Consider the following 19,275-nt stretch of genomic DNA (forward strand, 5'->3'; position numbering starts at 1 on the left):
GGAGGTGTCTCACCAACGTGGTCCCCTTGTTGAAATGCTACTGAGCACTTGCGACGATGCACCTTGCTTGCCAAGCGCCCAGCTGTTTCCCATTGCCCTTGGGAGCGGTGCAGATGCACCCAGTGTTGTGACACATCTCTGCTTCCCACCCAGTTTTACCCATTGCCCTCCTAACATGCCTTAATGGTGGAGGAGTGGCATCCTTCCACCTTTGCATATTGGGGACAGAGGCCCAAAGAAAGCATTTCACTGACATGTCGCAAGAAATTTGTGGCTTAGTGAGGTCTCCAGCTCATGAACCAACTTCACTGGTAGATCCTTCATCCGGAAAAGGTCCCTTTTTATGGACCTGGAGCACCTCAGTCATAGAAATATACGCTGCAAAGAAGGCGTCAAAACCTGTTATATGAGCATTTCCCCAGGAACCAGTCATTAGAAAGACGTGCAGTTAAAAAAACCACTTCTGCAAAGTTAGCTGTTGTGGCCAGTGGTAGCTCTTGAAGGGTCCTTGTTTCTAAAAAGAGCTTCCAGGAGGCACTGAAGGAAGAGACATGCCACCCCAGTGATTCCTGAAACAGGGACAGTGTCTTCTCCCTCCCCTCAGCCTGTCTTCTAACCACAACTGAAGAGAAGGCATCACCCTCAGCCCTGCTGCAGTGGAGGTGTATTTTCCACAGCTCACTCTCCTGCCTCTAACTTCTTTGTAGGACAAGAGAAGAAATGACACATGGACAGAAGAGAGTTGGAAAAAAATATACGAGCTTGCATCTGCAGTCAGTGCTGCGAGGGGGAGCTGGAAAGAGGGCAAAAGGTGCTATAGAGAGATTTCAGAAAGAGGAGGCAGGACCAAAAGCAAGAACTAGATAAAGGCAGAATGAAGGGAAAAAAAATCTTCCCTTTCATTTAAATATGAGGAGACACTGAGACTGCAGATTGCAAAAGCTGTGTGGCAGGTACATGGTCCTTTGAAGATGTGTCCCTGCCTACAGCTGAGGTGCCCACAGCTCTTCCAATGAGGTGCAAATGGGACCTGTCTCCTGTCTGGCAGGTGGCAGCAGCCCCTGATGAAGATGGTGAGTGGTGGGACAAACACTGGTCCAGAACCCCATGGGCTACTGAAATCCCTTCTGGGTTTGATCCCTTTCTTGCCCCAGTTGGGAGTGGTGGGTCAAACACTCTTCTCTCAGCTCTGTTCAGTAAAGATTTCTCACTGGGCTTTAGTGAGGTCTTCCCTGCAGCCTCCCTCTGGTTTCAGAGCTTAATTTACTCCAGACAATGGCAGACATGCAGGGAAATGACCCTGTGCTGTCAGTCAGGTCTGCAAGGGCAGTGGCCAGCCCCACAGGTTTGCTCTCACGGTTACAGGGTTGGTGTTGGTGTTTCCTTTGTCACCAATCCCGGTGACAAAGGAAACTGAAGAAGCCAACCACCAGAGGCATCTGGGAAGGCAAGCAAGCTAGAAAATGTAAGATGTGATGGAGAACATCCTAACCCATTAAGTGCTGAAATCCTCTATGTGTCCCAGTACATGAGCAGCAAGAATGAGTGTGTGTGAGAGAGCCATTCTCATCAGGAGACCTCCCTTCCCTCTTGAAAGACCCCACATTCGTCTTCAGGAGCAATTCAACACGTTGGAGGAAGCAGAGCCTGCTTGCTTTGGCAAGATCCCTCAGAGACGAACGTGTTGTGACAAGCCTGTCCCTTGGGTGCAAAAGTCCTAAGAAGGTTCAAACTGGTATCCACTCTCCACCAGCATGGTATATCCCTGGACCTGGCGTTCTCCATCCTCAGGGCACCTCTGACCTCCTGCATCCCCTTACCCACCCCACATACTCAGGTCTGAATGAGGGTACCCTTTTGGCAGGACCCTGACCACGGGGTCCCAGGCCAGCTTAGGGTTCCTATCACACTCTGTGATGAAGACAAGGGACTCAGTGCGCATTGTGCTGGCTGGGGAAGAGTAAGGGGATCCCAGCCCTGGAGTGCACACTCATCACCCCAAACCACCTCAGACCCCTTCCAGCACCCAGCCACCCCAAACTCCCCCTGGGGCTGAATCCTCCAGCACCACCTTTTGGGTGGCCACACTGTTGAGGGCAGCCCAACGCCGAGAAGCTGGCATCAGGGGAAAGTGGGGAACGTGCTGGTGGCCGAGGTGGGGTGGGGGGCTGCTGGCGACCCCTCCCTGCCATCCCCAACCGACCGTGTTCTGGCTCTGAGGATCGCTTGGCTCCACCTTCCACTCTTCCCTCCCCCGGTGCTAAGCAGCAAAGCCAGCTAGAGGCATCCAGCCGGGGTATTAGTAAAAACCAAGTCTCCCTCTAGGAATGGCACTCGCCTGAGCGCCTCCCTGCACCACACGCCCCGACGCCACTGGGGCCGGGAGTGAGAAGAGGGGAACTATTGGGATACAAATCACAACCCTTGCAGGACCTGCCCGGTACGCTGGCCAGTAACGTAAGTTTTCCTACCTGAGCTTGCTCACATTCTCTCGTGCTTTTTTCCTCCCTATTTCTCTTACTTTTTTCGATTTCCCCAGCAAGGGTCCATATCACCCTCTGAAACTGGAGGGATAGCAGCCCTTGCTTTGTGTTGCCTCTTTTTCAGCTAAGCCAGAGGCATGCTTTTCTATCTCTTCTTTTTTTTTTTCTAATTTCTGTCTTTCTTTTTTAAATTTCTGGATGGGGATGATAGAAAGGCCTTTATTTTTCAAGTGTTTCTTTCTCCAAGGGGGAACCGCTGCACGGTGGCAGGGACTTTTAGAGGTGACTGCAGACAGGAGAGAGGAGGAGTGTGTGGGGCAGGCAAATGAAAGCCTTGGCTTGTCTCAAAGTTAAACTTGGTGTGTGTTCGTATCTGTATATATATCTGTATATATATATATGTGAGTGTGAATATGTATATGTGTATGCGTACATACGCAGACAGGAGGGATGCAATGTAGATGTATTTTAAGTATTCGGCTTATGAGCTGCAAGAGGAGGGTGATAGATGGGGTGTCCCCACAGAAGCACTTTCCTGCAGTGGGGATCAGGGTCTCCAAGTGCAGATTTGGGGTCTGGGCTGGTTCCCTGTCTGGCAGTGCTGCCCGCTCAGCTTCCCCGGCAGCTGGGAGATGAGTCCCTTCTGGTTTATCATTACAGCGCCAGCAGTCCCCCTTCCTTGCCTTTCCCTGGGTGCCGTGCTGGCATTTTACCACATCTTCAAAAGAGAAAGGCACTTCCCCACACAAGTTTTGTGGCCATCACGCAGATCCTGCTCCCCATGGGAAGCTGCGCCTGGGCAGGATAGTCCGCGTCTCTCTCCTTTCAGGTCCCCAACGCTCCTCACCCCCCTATCTGCAGGCCCCTCTGTACATATCATCTCCAGACAATTGCAAATATAGGGAGTGATATCCCAATTAATCAGGGGCCTCGACCCATCCCCACCCCCCTCGATCATGGGTTTTGCGGTGTGCACAGCAATTGCTTTCCTTGTGCTTTTATTGAGCATGACCTTTCTCATGGTCAGATCTTTGGAGAGCTTGGAGTCCCTTCCAGATTTGGTGGTTGCTTCTCCTTTTCTCTTTTTCCCCCCGTTCCTTTCTTTCCTTTGTTTTTGTCTTCCTCCCTTACTTCTCCAGTGAGAAGAAGGACACCAAGAAGGAAGAGAGAAAGGGCTCGCAAGCAACGATGGCCGATGACCAAGACCTTTCAGAAGTGGAGATGAGCCCAGTGGGCTCTGAAGACCACCACTGCCTCTCACCAGGACCCTCCATGGCATCGGACAACTCCCCACACCTTAGTGGCTCCGGGAACGGGGAGATGGGGAAGGTCAAGAAGGAACAGCAAGACTCGGAGGCAGATGACGACAAGTTCCCGGTGTGCATCCGCGAGGCGGTCAGCCAGGTGCTGAGCGGGTATGACTGGACCCTGGTACCCATGCCCGTTCGGGTCAATGGAAGTAACAAGAGCAAACCCCACGTCAAGCGGCCCATGAACGCCTTCATGGTCTGGGCACAGGCTGCCCGGAGGAAACTGGCTGACCAGTACCCACACCTTCATAACGCCGAGCTCAGTAAGACCTTGGGGAAGCTCTGGAGGTAAGAGCACGCGGGAGGAGGGGGAGCGCGAGGGCTCGGTTCTGGAGGTGTCCTGGAGAGGACTGTGTGGTCACGCAGAAAGATGAAGACCTAGCGGGATGGACCTTGAGGGGGACTTTGTTCCCCATGGGGAGCCCCCTTGCAGAAGGGGTGACTGGGGCAAGAATGCTGGCTGGATGTAGTGAAGGCAGAGCTCACCTCTGTCCTGGGCAGCAGTTAGTGTTTCTCACTAGCTTCCCTGTCGTTCCTGACCAAGGTGCTCTCATCCTTGTCCTCTCCTGCCTGATTGCCAGGGGACATTTTGTTTTCTTGGCTCACCCTCTCTGTCGGGCCAAGTTGTGCACTAGCAGGAACTGGCCTGAGCCCCATCCAACTTAATTCACTAAACTCACTGGTGGTTGCCCCAAGCCTGTTTGAACTCAGGTCCCAGCGCCAGCACGGGTTACTTTCCGTGCAGCGCTGTAGAGCAAGCGGGAAAACAAGTTACAGCCGAGGAGGAAGATCAGAGGAAGGGAGCCAGTTGGCTGGAGACCCACACCATCCTTCCCAGAACAGGGCTGGTTTTGGCAGGCCAAGCAGGTGCAGTGAGATGGACAAGGAGAGACCCTGCTAGAAAGGGGGACTGAGGCTTAGCAGAAGGGAAGAGACCTGCAACAGTCCCCACCTTAGCAGGCTCTCTTGCAACATGCTGGCTCAAACCGCCCCCATCTCCCTTTGTACCCAGAGAGACACCCTCCCTTCTCGCCGGCACACATACGCTTGTCCCTCTGGCACCAGCAGTTTGTTGTGCCTGTTTTCATTTCAGCTTTGTGCAGATCCCTGGGTCCTTTATGTGCACTCCCGACCTTGCTCCTCTTTCCTCCGGCAGATCGAGAGGCTGCTCTGATCAGTCGCAGCTGGCCTGTGGTTGTGCATGGAGCTGCCCTGCCCAAGCCAAGTGTGTGAGGCTGGCCATGCCACTTCTTTCCCATCTGACGGTCCCTGCTGATAACCCCATCAACCTGTTATAAACGCTTTCTGCCACAAGTCCCCAGCACCGTTTTCCCCCTGCAATTACACCAGCCAACGCAAACTAAGACTCATGCAAACAGGCCCTCTCATTCCCTCTCCTGCCCTGATGGTATTCCGTGGAGGAAGCCCTCAGCCTTGAGTGGGCCAAGAGATATTTTTCCAAGCAGAAGCAAAACACACCCTGTCCACCAGGTCTCTTCCTGGCTTCAAAGCTCCTTGCTCAGAAGGAATTCCCTTGGGCATTAACTTCTCCTTCTGCTACATCAGCCTGTTTACCCCAACCCGTCAGTGTCTAGTGTAACCCCAGCAAAGGGGTTTCTTTGGGAAGTCGAACACAGGGCGTGATTGCAGATGTCTCATCTGATGCTCTTTCCCGCTTTGTTCCCCACTGCCTTCCCCTCCCTTTATCACGGCACTTGCTCCCGCCTGAGGCTCTGCCGCCAGCCTCTCTACTGTGAAGCTGTGCTAGAAGGGGGCTGTGTGTGTGGGGAACCCACCTTTTTTGTTCCCAAAATGTATTATTCCTTTATTGCAAAATATTGCCAGATTTTAAAGCAACAGCCTTTCTCCAGACACAGCATTTCCCTTGAAAATATAGCAGAGCAGTGAAAGTCTCCATAGGTATTGCGTTCAGGGAGATGCAACCCTCAGCCCATGGCCATGCTCATGCACCCAAATGCCTCCCTGCTCCCAGGGCACCAATCCCACTGCTGGCCACATGGGACTCAGCGCAGGGGGACGCTGCCACTGGATGATGATCAGGGTCTCTGAGTGTTTCTTAGGGCACCATGTAGCCAGGGCGCAGGGGTCAGGCAGAGACACTTGTGGGATCAGGCCTTGGGGTTGTTGCATGCTGCTGGGTTTGCTTTGTTTGAACATGTCTCCTCTCTGAGTATCCCCAGCGCAGGCTGCAGCTCTCCGTGTTGTGTCAGCCCCTACAGGGACTGTACAGCAGAGCACGCTGGGTTACAGATGAAGTCGGTGTCTGGCCTGGGTAGGATCACGTGCATGTGCCTTCCTGTGAGGCTGGGGGGCAATATCAGGGGAGCTGGCCGAGAGGTTACCAGGATAGTAGACCCAAGCCTCACCTTGCAGCCACAGTATGGTTGGGTCTTCCTCCATGGAGGTTCCCGCTGCCCTCATCTACGCTGTTCCCAAGGTATAGCTCCTACATGTTGGTATGACTGCAAGCAGCTGGGTTGAGCTTTGGATGGCTTAGTCTCAAACATCTGATGAGGGTCCCTGCAAAGGGCCCCTGCTGTTCACGTATCCTCACCCTTACAAGGTGGTCACCCAAAGCCCACAGCCTACATTGCTAGTCACCTACATTGCTAGTCACCTCTGGCCGGTGAGCTGGTGGCCCGGCACGCAGCACGGGGCAATCCTGGGAGGCTGCAAGAAGCAAGTGGAAAGATCTTAGCCCTTCTTTGTCCTCCCAGAGCGGGGTGCTGGACACTTGCCCCTCTCCCCTCAGCTCAGGGGTGAGCATTTGGTGACAGGGTGGGTGGCGAGGGCTTGGTTAAACCCCATGAAGGGCTTTGCTCCGTGATCCATAACTTCTCTGCTCGTGCAAGATTCCTTTGCATTATGGACTGGGGCGTGTGGGGGGCAGAAGGGGGAGGGCAGGAAGCAAGTGAAATCCAAATCCCCCCAAATCTCCTGGCCTTTGCCTGCTCGCACCAGTTTCACTTTGTTAAAGCCGATTTGAGCTCTGATCCCAGCGGGAGGGAGGAGGGAGCAGGGAGCCTTGGAAAGGAGAAGGCAAAGACGTGGGCAGCGGACTTGCCACTGTCCTGCTGGTGGCACTGCCCATGGGCTGCTCTCAAGGGAAGAGGAGGTGAGGCACCAGGGCATAGCTCAGAGGGCAGGGATCTCACTCCTGCATAGCCTCCAGCATCTCTGCTTCATGCCATCCATGGGACACATCTGGGCGGTTAGGCTTCAGTATTCATGGCAGGCTCTGCTCTGAGCTCAACCTGCAGTGTGCCCTGCAGATCAAAGCTGCCTGTGCAGCCTACAGCCCTCTCGCTCCACAAGATGCCCACGTAGAAAGTGACTTTTCATTCCCAACCACAGTATCTTATTAGCTTTGGCACCATTCTGGGCTAGGAACACTGGGATGCTGGAGCCTGGTTGCCTTGTAGTGAAGTGTTGCAAGGCTGCAGGGTTTGCCTCTGTCCTCCATCTCCTGTGGAGATGGGGCATTCTGCAAGGATGAAGTTTTTACCAAGGCCAAGTTTGCCTCCCAGTCCATGATGCCTATGGGGGTTGGCCAGGTTGTCCCTTTAGACACCTTGGAGGGCCGCCTGGAGCAGCGCAGGCTGAGGGATTAGAGCCCTCTGGGACGTGTGAGTGTGGTGTGCGGTGGCGGGAGGGAGACAGGAAAGCTGGTGTTGGATTCATGGTGGCTCAGTTGCTTTAATCTCCAGGATTAAGGCAGCGGAGGAATGTGGTGTGCAGCCATGACCTGCTCAGGCTGCCTGGAGTGAACCCTGGTCAGCATCGTAAGGGGCTCCAGACTATGCCACACAATTTCTGGCTGTCGGCTGTGGGGACGCACAAGGGGCAGGGAGAAATGGGGTGCTTAGAAACCTACCCATTTCTTGCTGGCAACCCCTTGGATCACCTACCAGATTAATCTGTGTGCTCCTTGAGCTCCTCCTCCTTCTCTTCAGTTTTTCAGGCCTATCTTCCTCAGTGCCTACGGTTTAACAGAACTGGGCACATTTTAGTGCTACAGGCTTCAGGGGTACCAAGGTGCTGGCACAGCCCCATCCCTGGGTAATTCTTTTGTTGGTAGGGAAAAAAGGCACAGACAGCTCATAAATGGAATATTTTTTGCTGTTTGGGAGCCCTGCCATTTCTAATGGCTGCTAGAGCTGCAAGTCATGGGAAGACTGGTGCCTTCTGAGAGCAGCGGTTTCTGGTTGGAAGCGGGATGACCTTGAGTCACAAGAATATTTGAGGGGGAAAATCATAAAATAACCGAGATGAGGTTGACCTCATCTTCAAGTGCTCTGAGCCATCCTGCCTGCACATTTCACCACTTCCTTGGAGAGACTATCTTAACTAGAGCAGCCCGTGATCTGGCAAGAATACAGAGAAGGAGCTTATATTTCTGCAGTGCCTTTCATCCAGAGACCAAAGCTCATCTATTTCTACAAGGCTAGCAACATAGAAGCTAAATTTTTTACAACTGCTCAGTTAAGTTCAAGAAGGGCTGGTCCTTTGTGCTTCAGCCTTTTGCATTATCCATGTCTAAAGTGAGCAGGAGCTCCAGGAACAGCTGAATACAGTTTCCCCACCTTAAAAATTGTCTTTAATTCCCTTCTAGGACATTGCAAGATGCTTAAAGGCCCAGCAAGCTCCATGCAGCAACATGGGTATTGTGGAGCGAACACATTGCCATTTGTGCTCAGTGCCCTTAATTTGCTCAAACTCTTTGAACGCAGCTTGCCCAGCCTTATTTTACACAGCTATGAAAGGCTGTGCTTTGCTGTTAGGGCTGAAACTAAAATGTAAGAGAGGGTAATGAACTTATTGAGGTCCAACACATCACACAGGTGGGGAAGGGAGACCCAGCACTGGCAACAACCGGTGTCAGGGCTTAATGAGGAAGAGGAAAACATTGCTGTCTCCACTGAAACACTTTCAAGCTCTCCCTGTTCTGGAAATACCCTCAATGGGGCAGTACCCTGACATCTGTATTTACATACCACATCCCACAATGCTGTGTATAAGTGGGTTTTTTTCTGATGTACCTGCCTCTCTCCTTCCCCTCTTCTCTTGTCTACCGCCTTGGCCTCTGCAGGCTGCTGAATGAAAGTGACAAGCGGCCCTTTATTGAAGAGGCAGAGCGGCTGAGGATGCAGCACAAGAAGGACCATCCTGATTACAAGTACCAGCCACGCCGGCGGAAAAATGGCAAGGCCACACAGGGCGAGGGCGAAGGCCAGGTGGAAGGGGAGGCTGGTGGGGCTGCTGCCATCCAGGCCCACTACAAGAACGCCCACCTGGATCACAGGCATCCCGGCGAAGGGTCACCCATGTCCGATGGGCACCCAGAACACTCCTCAGGTGAGTCACATGTCTCTGTGAATCTACTGACAGGTTACAGCCAACTCAGAGGCTCAAAAAAGACAAGTCATCACAGTGAAAGCCTTAGTGATGTGGCTCACACCTTGCTTGAGACCCAACAAACTCTGCTGGGGTCAGCAGTACAGCGATGTGCCCACTCATGGGCACTCACATCCCTCTGATCAGGCAAGGTATTGTTGCACCCTCCCTCTGTTTCCACAAGACAATATAAAAAGGTCTAGGTTTGGGTGGCTACTTCTTCCCCCAGCAATGAAGTCTCCAGCCAGCCAGTTGCTTGCATACTGGGAGAAGCAGAGCTAGGCTGTGTATAAAGCCCAGGCATAAAGTGGTAACTCACCTCTTCTCTCTCTTTCCTCCTCAAATTGTCTTTCATGCTGCAGGTCAGAGCCATGGGCCCCCCACACCTCCCACCACTCCTAAGACTGAGCTGCAGGCAGGCAAAGCTGACTCCAAACGAGAAGGGCGCTCCCTGGGGGAAGGGGGAAAGCCACACATTGACTTCGGCAATGTAGACATCGGGGAGATCAGCCATGAAGTGATGTCCAACATGGAGACCTTTGATGTCAATGAATTCGACCAATACCTGCCACCCAATGGACACGCCGGCCACCCGGGCCATGTTGGGGGCTACGCGGCCGCTGGCTATGGCCTTGGGAGCGCCCTGGCTGCAGCCAGTGGACACTCTGCCTGGATCTCCAAGCAGCATGGAGTCTCCTTGTCCACTGCCACCTCATCGGTGGTGGACTCCAAGGCCCAGGTGAAAACGGAGGGGTCTGCCCCTGGAGGTCATTACACCGACCAGCCCTCCACCTCCCAGATCGCTTACACATCCCTGAGCCTGCCCCACTATGGGTCAGCCTTCCCCTCCATCTCCAGGCCCCAGTTTGACTACCCGGACCACCAGCCCTCAGGGCCCTACTACAGCCATTCCAGCCAAGCCTCTGGCCTCTACTCTGCCTTCTCCTACATGGGACCTTCCCAACGTCCCCTTTACACTGCCATCTCTGACCCTGCACCCTCCGTGCCACAGTCTCACAGCCCCACACACTGGGAACAGCCTGTGTATACAACGCTCTCCAGACCCTAGGGAACCGGGAACAGTGACCGAAGCAGCGACGGAAAGGCTCCGAAGAATCAGCACAGGCAGAAGAGCCTCCAAACTCCGAGGTCACTCAGTGCCATCCGGTCACCAGAACTCACTGAGTATATGGAAGTGCCTTTCTTGACCCTGGCTATTGCTGGCTCACCCGCCTAGGGAAGGTTTTTCGTCCTTTCGCCCTTTACCAATTTCATGCAGGCCACGTGACTGGCTTGCAACACTTTATTGGCCTTCCAGATGAGGAGGATTCTAGACATGGAGTGACTGGTCCACGGTGGGTTTTGCTGTGTGCACCCCGGACTGTATGATGAGAGCGACTGTCCTTTCCTTCCCCTCCCCAAACTGCTCCAGGGAGTCAGCACGTCTTTCCAACAGGCCACAATGGCCGACACTCTGTCACCTGCAGTGAGTGAGGGGTGGTTGCTCAGCCTTGGTGAACATGTTATGGGAGGAGCAGTAGGGAGGACGGCAGGGCCGGCTCCCTTGCGATTGGCGTCATGCAGCAGTCCTGCCTAAGATTCACACATGCACGAATCTTGAACTCTGTTGGAAGACCAACCTACGCTTGCTTCCCTGCTGATTTCCACAGCTATATCCTAGCTTTTGTCCCTCCATCCTGCCTCTGCTTAATCCAACACCCTTTCCTGCATGGAGATTTTTAAGGCTTGTCTGAACAACGTGCAGGACTCAGGAACTGCGTTGTCGGGCTTAGTGTTACTCACATCACAGCCTATGTGTGCATGTGTGTTCATGTATGGAGGTGCAGGAGAAGTGGGGAAGGACCAGTGAATGACTAAGGTGCTGTGGGTGAATCCTCCTTTCTTACAATTACTCTATGTATTTCATTTATGTCTGGCATCTCAGTCCTTCCTAATCTCTTCAGTATCCCAAACAAATTCTGAGCAAACTTGGTCCTTGCTCTTCCACATCTGACTGCACCTGCCTGAAATGAAGAGGCACCAAGAAAGGTATTGTGCACTTGCCAACACCCCAAGTTGATTCCAACACTCTCTTTGAACCTCCGTTCCAAACTCAGGCTGATGGGGTGTGCATCCCCACTCATTTTTTCATTATGTCTTCCAGTCAGTCAACAACCCCCTCCTACCTATGCTGAAGATAGAAAGATGCTCCTGTGGCTCTAAGCAAGGTAGATATGCACCCCAGACTTGGATGAGGGTAAAGAAAATAAGCCTATTTAAATGCAAAATAATTTTTCTCCTTTGGGTTTCAAACTGGAAACAACCAGCCCTCACAGTCAGATCAACTTCCTTTTTTCAGCTCAACACCTGAGGACAGTCTGCTTACTTCTCCTTTGTCACCTCCAGGTGGTTTGTCATGCCAGGGAGTGAACTGGCACGGAAGTTGCTGCAGGAAAAGATGATTCCTGGCACTTGATCACAGGGACATATTGTGGGACCTTTCAATGGATATTCCAGTCTAGAAAGATAAAATACTTTGACCAAATGTGGACTGTGATCGGTGCCACTGTTTCCCTCTGCTGATATGACTGTCAGATGCCCTTCCTACCTTCCTTAGCTATGGATGACTTCTCCTTGTTGTGTCTGAAAAGATCACGTAGAATGTTTGCTCCCTGTACACATGTAACCTCTTCCAGCCCTGTCCCCTTATTTATGCAAGTAGCACCTTCCTCCCCCACCTCCCTTTCCCCAGTCTTTATGCTGTCCTAGCGCCATTAACTCTGCATTAAACATATGGAACAATAAACTTAAAAGTTTCATTTTCCTGTGCCCAGGGCTTTTTGACTTATTTCCTGAAAGTCTCCATTTTTTCCCTCAGTAAGTGTATAATGGGTCACACCACCACCACCACACGGACCTCGTGCATGGCCTTTTTCTGCCGGTCATGAAGAGGACACAGGCAGAACTCTGGCTTACCAGTCCTCCTTCACAGAGATGAAACTCATCTTCTGTTCACACCCCAACTCCAGTCATTTCTTCAGTGAGAAATGTGGTAACATGGATTTCTGTTCTTCAGATTCAGTACATACAATTAAAAGCAGTGCTGGTTTGCATGTGTTTCACCCAATAATTTCTTAGTGTGATTGTTAATGCTCTCTCGAATAGAAGCACAGGGTTTCTCATCACCAGGTAGCAGATGATGTTCCTTCAAAAATAAAACTTCCCCACATACACAAACTTGTGTATTTTTGGAAGCAACCATTAGTTTCCCTGTGGAAACTCACTCCCTCTCTTGCCTTCCACAAACAATAGACTAAATACAAACACACACAGGGAGTATACTCAAGAATAGGTGTACGCACCTTCTTACTTGTTAAAGAGAACATCCTGAGTGTAGTCAGGACCTGGGAGACTACCTGAAGCTGTTTGGAAAGGAAATGTGCAGCAGATATAAAATTTGCTTAAAAACACCTCTCAAGGCCAACAGTAGCAAGGTAGGATCCCAATTAACACAGAGACTCCACAATTACAAATCGATTCTAAAGGTTTCAGTGCAGACAACGTGATCGATCCAGTGAACTGTTGTTCCCTAAATGATCTATGGGTGAGTAAGCAGGATGTCTAGGAACTGTGGAACACGTTCAAAGCTTTTTAAAGCTCACAGCACTGTTTGGATGAAGTCCTGTATAGGGCCATAAGCATTAGCAGGAGAGTGGCTTAATGGATTTAAAAGTAGTGATGCCAGCTGAAGAGCTCCACGCAAAACAGGACTGTGGACACTCACCAGAGAGGAGGAGAAAGCTACAGGCTGTGGGAAGAGTCCAGAAGGGAAGGACTGCACTGCTGAGCATGTGTGGGGAAGAAGGGAAGCCATGGTGGAGTTAGGGGTAGGAGAGCTAATCACAGGAGCGGAAGCAAGAAGGGACACCATGTGGACAAACAGAAGAGGGGGAAAAGAAAGTTCTTAACCACACATGAGTACCCTTCTCCAGCTCTCCAAAAAGCAAACTAAGAAAGCGAATGGGCTCTGCCCCAACCATTCCCTAGTTGAAGGGTTGACTCCTCTTATCTAGGAGGGTCCTCACAACTAAGACAGGACTGAGAATGTTGCTGGTAACAGAGGGGTTAACCACTCCTCCTGCAGCCTAGCAGGAGCTGGCCCGACATCCTTCCCTATCCCTTTAATCGTATCTGATACAGATGCAAGGCCGGGGAGGGGAGGCGGGTAGGGAACAAAGAAGTCATTTAAAAAAAAAAAAAAAAAGGACAAGAAAACGACCCCCACGCTCCATGGCGGACGCCAAAACGATTGCACAAAGGCATCATTTCAGGGCTGAAATTTCACCACACCAACGTGATTAAAGGATTCCATGGAGGGTGGGGGGAGAAGGCTGAAGGCCACAGTACCAGAAATTAACCTTTTCTGGGTAAGGATGGTCCGGACCAGGAAGTATTTGTGTTCCTCACAGTCGACTCCCTTCCCACACCTGCAAGCATCTCTACATTCCCTTTGACCTGTCATTCTGCCCAGGCACCTATTTGGCTCTTGCATTCTCACCTGCAAAACCAGTCCCTCCTGTGCACACCAGAAAAGAAATTTTGGACTGATGCTTTTACAGGGAGAGAGAATGACATACGCAGCTGGTTATATGAGCTGAGTTCCCAGACAGGTGCATATAAACTCCCTTTGGGACATGGATGCTCTCGTGCAGGCACTGACCACACATACAGCATAGAGAATGCACAGTGCATAGGCATGGGCTTCAACACAAACTAGTTGGAAATATTCTTCCTGGACCAGTGTAAAGAGAAAAAATAATGTAAAGTAGAAACTGCAGGTGAGGTGTGCCTTCCCCCTTCTCTTTAAAAAAAAAGAGAACAAAAATTCCAAGAGCACTTTTTAATAAGATAATTGAGAAAGACTCAGTGTGTTCTGCCCAAGAGCTCAGATCTTCCTCATCCAGAGCCAGAACCTTGGAGCACACAGATCAGAAACGAATAGTAGGCAGTGTCCAGCTGGAAGCCCTTGCAGATTGCAATGCATCCACCCAGCTCTTGACTTGAGCATTTAACCTCTATGCACATCAGAGGTGAGAGTGCAGGTACCTGAAAGGGACAAATGCCTGATCTCTCATCACTCTACAGCTTAAAAGAACTCCAGGATTTAACTACTGTCATGCCACCAAAAGAACCAGCAGTATATGTAAAACTGAGATGGCTGGAGAGCACCCACACCCCCAGGACCACCAGTTCCACCACATGTCAGAGAACAGCCATACAAGGAGGACACACAGCAACAACCTACAACCGCTGAGCTGGTGGGACCGCGAGTGGCAACTGCGCTTCCAGCTGGGGCAGCACCACTGAAAGGGGATCCCCACTTCTGATAAGCAGCAGGAGCAGAGAAACAATAGGTGATTTGATGAGAGCTGCTCTACGATACTCCTGAGAAGCCTCAGAGCCAGCCCCAGCCAGAGAGGAAATTGGGGGTTTCCACAGCAACCTGCTCAGGGCACAAAGGTCCAACTGTCTGGGGGGAAGCAAGGGAGGGTGTCTCAGCACTCCCGTTTTAAAAAGGAACACAGGTGGAGGGCTGGAGTCTGAAGCCAAAATACCTGCAGGAGCACTTTCATACAGCAGGAGTTAATTGGCTATCAGCCCTATAACCAGGGAGGAGCAGTGCTGGAGAAGGAAGTAGTTACTTCAGGTTTTAGCAAAGCTAAAAGGTAGGGCCTTCACCGGTGAAAAAATAAGTTGCAAAAAAAGCACAGCACTTGGCTCCCTAGCCTTACTAATACAACCAATGACACAGAAAGAATAATGACCAAGCTGGTAAAGAGAAGTAAGAAAGTCTTCTCTTGGGCATGTAGGACTGAGATGAAAGAGAAGGTGAGAGAAAAAAAAAAAACAACAAACACATTTAACTTAAAATGGGGAGGTTTATAATTTATTTACACAGATATAAACAAAAATAGAAACATCTCTGGAGAAGGAAAGAACCAAACCAATGGCTGAAGGCTGATCAGTCTGTGATAATTAACTCATCCACACCCCAGTCTTCATAGCTTCCATCTGGTAGGTAACGACGGATGATTATGGGGATCTTGCGTGCTCTGAAGGGAGGACAGAGAGGTGAACAGAAATGCCAGAGCCTTCACTCTACCATTTCAGCAGAATTGAGGTGCTTAGTGGCTTCAGTAAGCTCATCACGTTTAACTGAGAGATCTGTGTGGCACCAGTGATTTGGTGTTCCACAGTAGACGGAAGCCCCAACAACCTTCTCTCTTTCGTAGGTGCAAAGCACTGAGCACCCTTAGACTTGAAACAACTGAAGACCCACAGGTCAGCCCTATGGTGCCACTGCAGAATCAAGCCCTGTGATCTCAACCCACTATGAGACACCACCAAGCATCTAACACAGATACATGGGGAGAAAAAAAAAAAAAACAACAACAAAAAATAAAATTAAATTTAAAAAAAAAATCAAGGGACTTCAGAAACAAATCCACTTTCTATTTGTGGGAAATTTTTCTCCACAAGATGCCTCAAAAGTAGCAGAATTCTGAGAACCTTCACAACAAACCAATATTTACAGAGTATTTTGCACCTTGAAAGCATCAGTTGCATTTTAAGAAGAACACATGAAATAGGGACTATTCAGGGACCAGAACCTGGTACGGCTGGGGTGCAGCACAGCATCTGCTAACACTGCTTCCAATGAGAAAGCAAGAAAATGCTGAACACAATTTAACTTAATGGAAGTAGATTTAAGTCAGCAGAATGTAAGCAGACAGCCTGGCATCTACCCAGGGCATCAGGTTTCCACTGTATCAGACTTGAAAAGCAATACAACTTTAATGATCACGTGCAGGGCTGTTGTTTTTCCAGTACCAAAGTAGCTCCCTCGTGCCAAGAATTATAACTGAGTTTTGGCACAGAACAGGATGCCACTTTACTTTGTCACACCCTGACTTACTTTCTAGAGCTTATGCTCAGTAACCAGAAGCAACTCGGTCTGAGCTTGGAGATATGACAAGAACATGACCTGGGGAGCTTTTGATAAAGTGAGTTGTAATAGATACAAAATCTACAAGAGCAACCGCAGTGCACAGAGAAACTGAGGGAGCAGAGAGACAACTCCATTCAGGAAATGGGACTTAATCAGTAATGGAGTCCAACTTCTCCATTTGGAGAAATACCTGCCTGTGATCCAGGTCACCAACCACACTAGCAAACTGTGGGCCAGCAGGGAGCTCGGCTGTGGGAAGGTGGGACTGTAAGTGGTCATCTGAAAGCTGCCTCTGCTACAGTTGAAAGGATTTATTTATCTTTCTGTATACAGGGAATGTACCCCCCTGCAAGCAAAATAAGACACGTGTGGGATAAGAACATCCTTAACAGGGTCTCCACACCACCAGCCTGACCCTTATTTTATGTTTTGCCCACACTTCACTTGAACACAGGTCTGTTCAGACAGCTGCTTCAAATCAGTTCCATTCAGGGAATTAAATCAGTTACAGAAAGATGAGGACCTTGGGTTCTCAATATAAAGAACACTTGGACCCTGAAGTAAAAGAAGTCAGAGCACCCCTAATCATCAGTACTTTGCACAAGCAACTAGGATGGACGAGAGCAGCTGTGGAGAAGTCCAGAGATGAAAAAGGGGAAGGTAATTGTAGTGCTCACTGTTAACAGGTGAAGACGAGGTTCTCTTGGAATAAGTTGCCAAGTGCTGGGACAAGGAGAAGACTGCTGGCTATATGGAAATCAAGATGCCAAAATCTGGGACTTACTTGAGCTCTTTCATGGCAATCAGCAAGGGGTCTGTCTCTCCTTCCAGCTCCACCATCACAGGGGCACACATCCTGGGACAGAACATCAACAACCACTTGAGCAAAGGCACCGAGAGGGAAGAGGGACACCTGAGCACATGCTTATGTCTATCACCTGGACAGTGGTCAGCAAAGAGGGAAGGTGGGACACGACCTTGGCAAGTCTGATTTGCTCTCTTATGCGCTTCAGGAAGGAAATTCCCCCACATGATTATGGACTGAGCTTTTACTTGAATGCTCTTCTTGTCCCAACCCTCAGCCTCTGCTGAGCAGCTGGTGCTCAAGGGCTGGTCAGATCCACACCTTTCTAGTCACCCTCTGCTGTACTTAAATGTGAGGATAAGAGTGGTTCTAAAATTAATCCACCTAAGAGGGTGGAAACACTGTACAAGGAGCATGCCTCCTACAACTCCAGCACACCTCTCACATTCTGGTTTGCTCACACTTTCCAGGCTTTGTTTGGAGGGAAGCGAGGGGCTGGATTTACCACGCACTCCGCCTGTAGGACGAGAAATCTAAGCATTTTGCAGGGTGTTATAACAGCAGAGCAAACATGGGTGACAACATCCATCCATCAGACAGCAGCAGCAAAGACAGTTCACGTTATGTGTGGATAAGGCCACTGGGGGCTGCTGCTGGCCAAGGCTCAGCACTGAAGGCAGAACATGTAGGTGAAGCAGAACCAGGCGCCAGAGTTCTGGATTAAAGGCCCAGCATGGACCCATCTCATCTCCTCCATTACTTTTGGCCTTCCACCAGTTGAAAGAACATGCACAAAAGAGTTTCACAGAGTGAAGACTCTGCAAAGAACAGCTGGGAAAAGTGATGATTAAGGAAGGATCTGATCACCACCTATGAGTTTCTAACAATGTAGGTGAAAAGCATAATTTTCAAGGTGGATATAACAAATAAGAAACTCAGAGACAGGCTTTCAGACAAACCTTGCCATGGCCTAACAATCTCACTCATAAGGTAGTTTTTTCAAAAAGCGCAAAACTTTTTGATACGTGTTATTAAAACAAGGCTAGACAAGTAAATGAAGTTGAGAGCAGTCAGCCTTAACAGCACTCAAAAAAAGAACTTAAATGTTATTACTTATTATAAATGAGGCCTTACTATTTCAAATACTTTTTAAAAACCTTACAGCAACTGCACTTAGAACAGATTTCAGGCTGTTTACTCCACTCCCAACTCCTACAGTATCAACTGAAGACGTTTTGGAGCATTCTTCCCTTCAACATTGGCTTTTGCAAGCCAGTTCTGAGCTCTCCTGCCCACATGGTCTGCCTTATGAAATACAGAAACCAGGATCAGCTTGTCACCTTCCCTATTCATTTTGTCTGTGACTTGGAAAGTTCATTGCAGCTACTGAATGGCGTCCTCTCTAGGCACAAGTACCAGTTTCAGCCAAGGAGAAATACACAGACTTCACATGCAACTAAAGGCTTCCCAGTCTTGTGCTTCAGTGTTGACCAAGATGGTGACCCGCAAGCTTGGCAGTCACATAAGGGATCATATGAGATTCAGGAGTTTTTAAGCGAGAAGGAAATAAGCTTTCATTGAGAAGGGAGAAGCTGTGGCAAGACTTGAGATACAGAGTGAAATACTCACGCGATCTGGAGGGCACGAGTGCCCAGGACTCTGGCTCGCTCATACTTGGTCATGTAGGGGGTGGTGATTCGCTTCTGGTTCGCCTGCTGCCGCTCTCCCGAGGGGAGGATTTCCACGTTCTCCTGTCCCTCCTGGGGAAACCAACCAGCCAAGCGCTGCAGCTCAGCCGAGCCCACCACCCAGGCCCCCCCGAGGCCTCCTCAGCCCCAGCGACCACCGAGCCAGGCCGCGACTCAGGCCCGCGGTACCGGCAGAGCCTGCCCGGGCCGGCTGGCAGGGCGGCGCGCAGAGTACGCACCTCCTCCGCGTTCTCCAGATCCTCCAGCCCCTCATCCTCCTCCACATCGTCGAAATCGTCCCCGTCAAAGCTGCGGGAGAGACACGCACGTTGAGCAAGCAGGCCCCGCCGCCTCCATCACGGGCTCCCCCGCCACGACCCGACGCGGAGCGCGGTGCAGCGACGCCGCCGCCTCGCCTGAGTTCCGTTCCCCTCCCACCCCCGGCCGACCCCGCTCTCACTTGTCCTCGTTGTCAGACATGTTGCTCCCTCACCGCCTTCCTGCCCGGCGGAAGTAAGAGCCACTTCCGAGTGCTCGACGTGACGCTAGCGGAAGTGCCCGTGCG

At 50.7% G+C, this 19,275-nt stretch overlaps 2 protein-coding genes across 2 annotated transcripts; one reads left to right on the forward strand and one right to left on the reverse strand.

The window, feature by feature from the left end:
- The first annotated feature begins 2,268 nt into the window (after positions 1-2,268).
- On the forward strand, positions 2,269-12,027 carry SOX10 (SRY-box transcription factor 10). Its single transcript, XM_065829499.2, has 4 exons — positions 2,269-2,457; positions 3,623-4,081; positions 8,904-9,169; positions 9,571-12,027. Exons 2-4 carry the CDS (start codon positions 3,672-3,674, stop codon positions 10,275-10,277), a joined length of 1,383 nt encoding a protein of 460 aa, XP_065685571.1. The 5' UTR covers positions 2,269-2,457; positions 3,623-3,671; the 3' UTR covers positions 10,278-12,027.
- Positions 12,028-15,127: 3,100 nt separating this feature from the next.
- POLR2F (RNA polymerase II, I and III subunit F) lies at positions 15,128-19,258 on the reverse strand. Its single transcript, XM_065842750.2, has 5 exons — positions 19,171-19,258; positions 18,950-19,019; positions 18,652-18,782; positions 17,002-17,073; positions 15,128-15,321 (listed from the first exon to the last, which is right to left on the reverse strand). The coding sequence occupies exons 1-5, from the start codon at positions 19,188-19,190 to the stop codon at positions 15,231-15,233; spliced, it is 384 nt and encodes a 127-aa protein (XP_065698822.1). The 5' UTR covers positions 19,191-19,258; the 3' UTR covers positions 15,128-15,230.
- Positions 19,259-19,275: the final 17 nt, after the last annotated feature.

Source organism: Patagioenas fasciata, chromosome 1 (assembly GCF_037038585.1).
Source record: "Patagioenas fasciata isolate bPatFas1 chromosome 1, bPatFas1.hap1, whole genome shotgun sequence".
NCBI lineage: Eukaryota > Metazoa > Chordata > Aves > Columbiformes > Columbidae > Patagioenas > Patagioenas fasciata.

Coding starts and splice junctions, on each gene's coding strand:
- SOX10 (XM_065829499.2), top strand. CDS start 3,672: ATGGCCGATGACCAAGACCTTTCAGAAGTGGAGATGAGCCCAGTGGGC. Junction 4,082..8,903: donor ACCTTGGGGAAGCTCTGGAG/GTAAGAGCACGC, acceptor TGGCCTCTGCAG/GCTGCTGAATGAAAGTGACA. Junction 9,170..9,570: donor GCACCCAGAACACTCCTCAG/GTGAGTCACATG, acceptor TTCATGCTGCAG/GTCAGAGCCATGGGCCCCCC.
- POLR2F (XM_065842750.2), bottom strand. CDS start 19,190: ATGTCTGACAACGAGGACAA. Junction 19,020..19,170: donor ATGTCTGACAACGAGGACAA/GTGAGAGCGGGG, acceptor TCTCTCCCGCAG/CTTTGACGGGGACGATTTCG. Junction 18,783..18,949: donor ATCTGGAGAACGCGGAGGAG/GTGCGTACTCTG, acceptor TGGTTTCCCCAG/GAGGGACAGGAGAACGTGGA.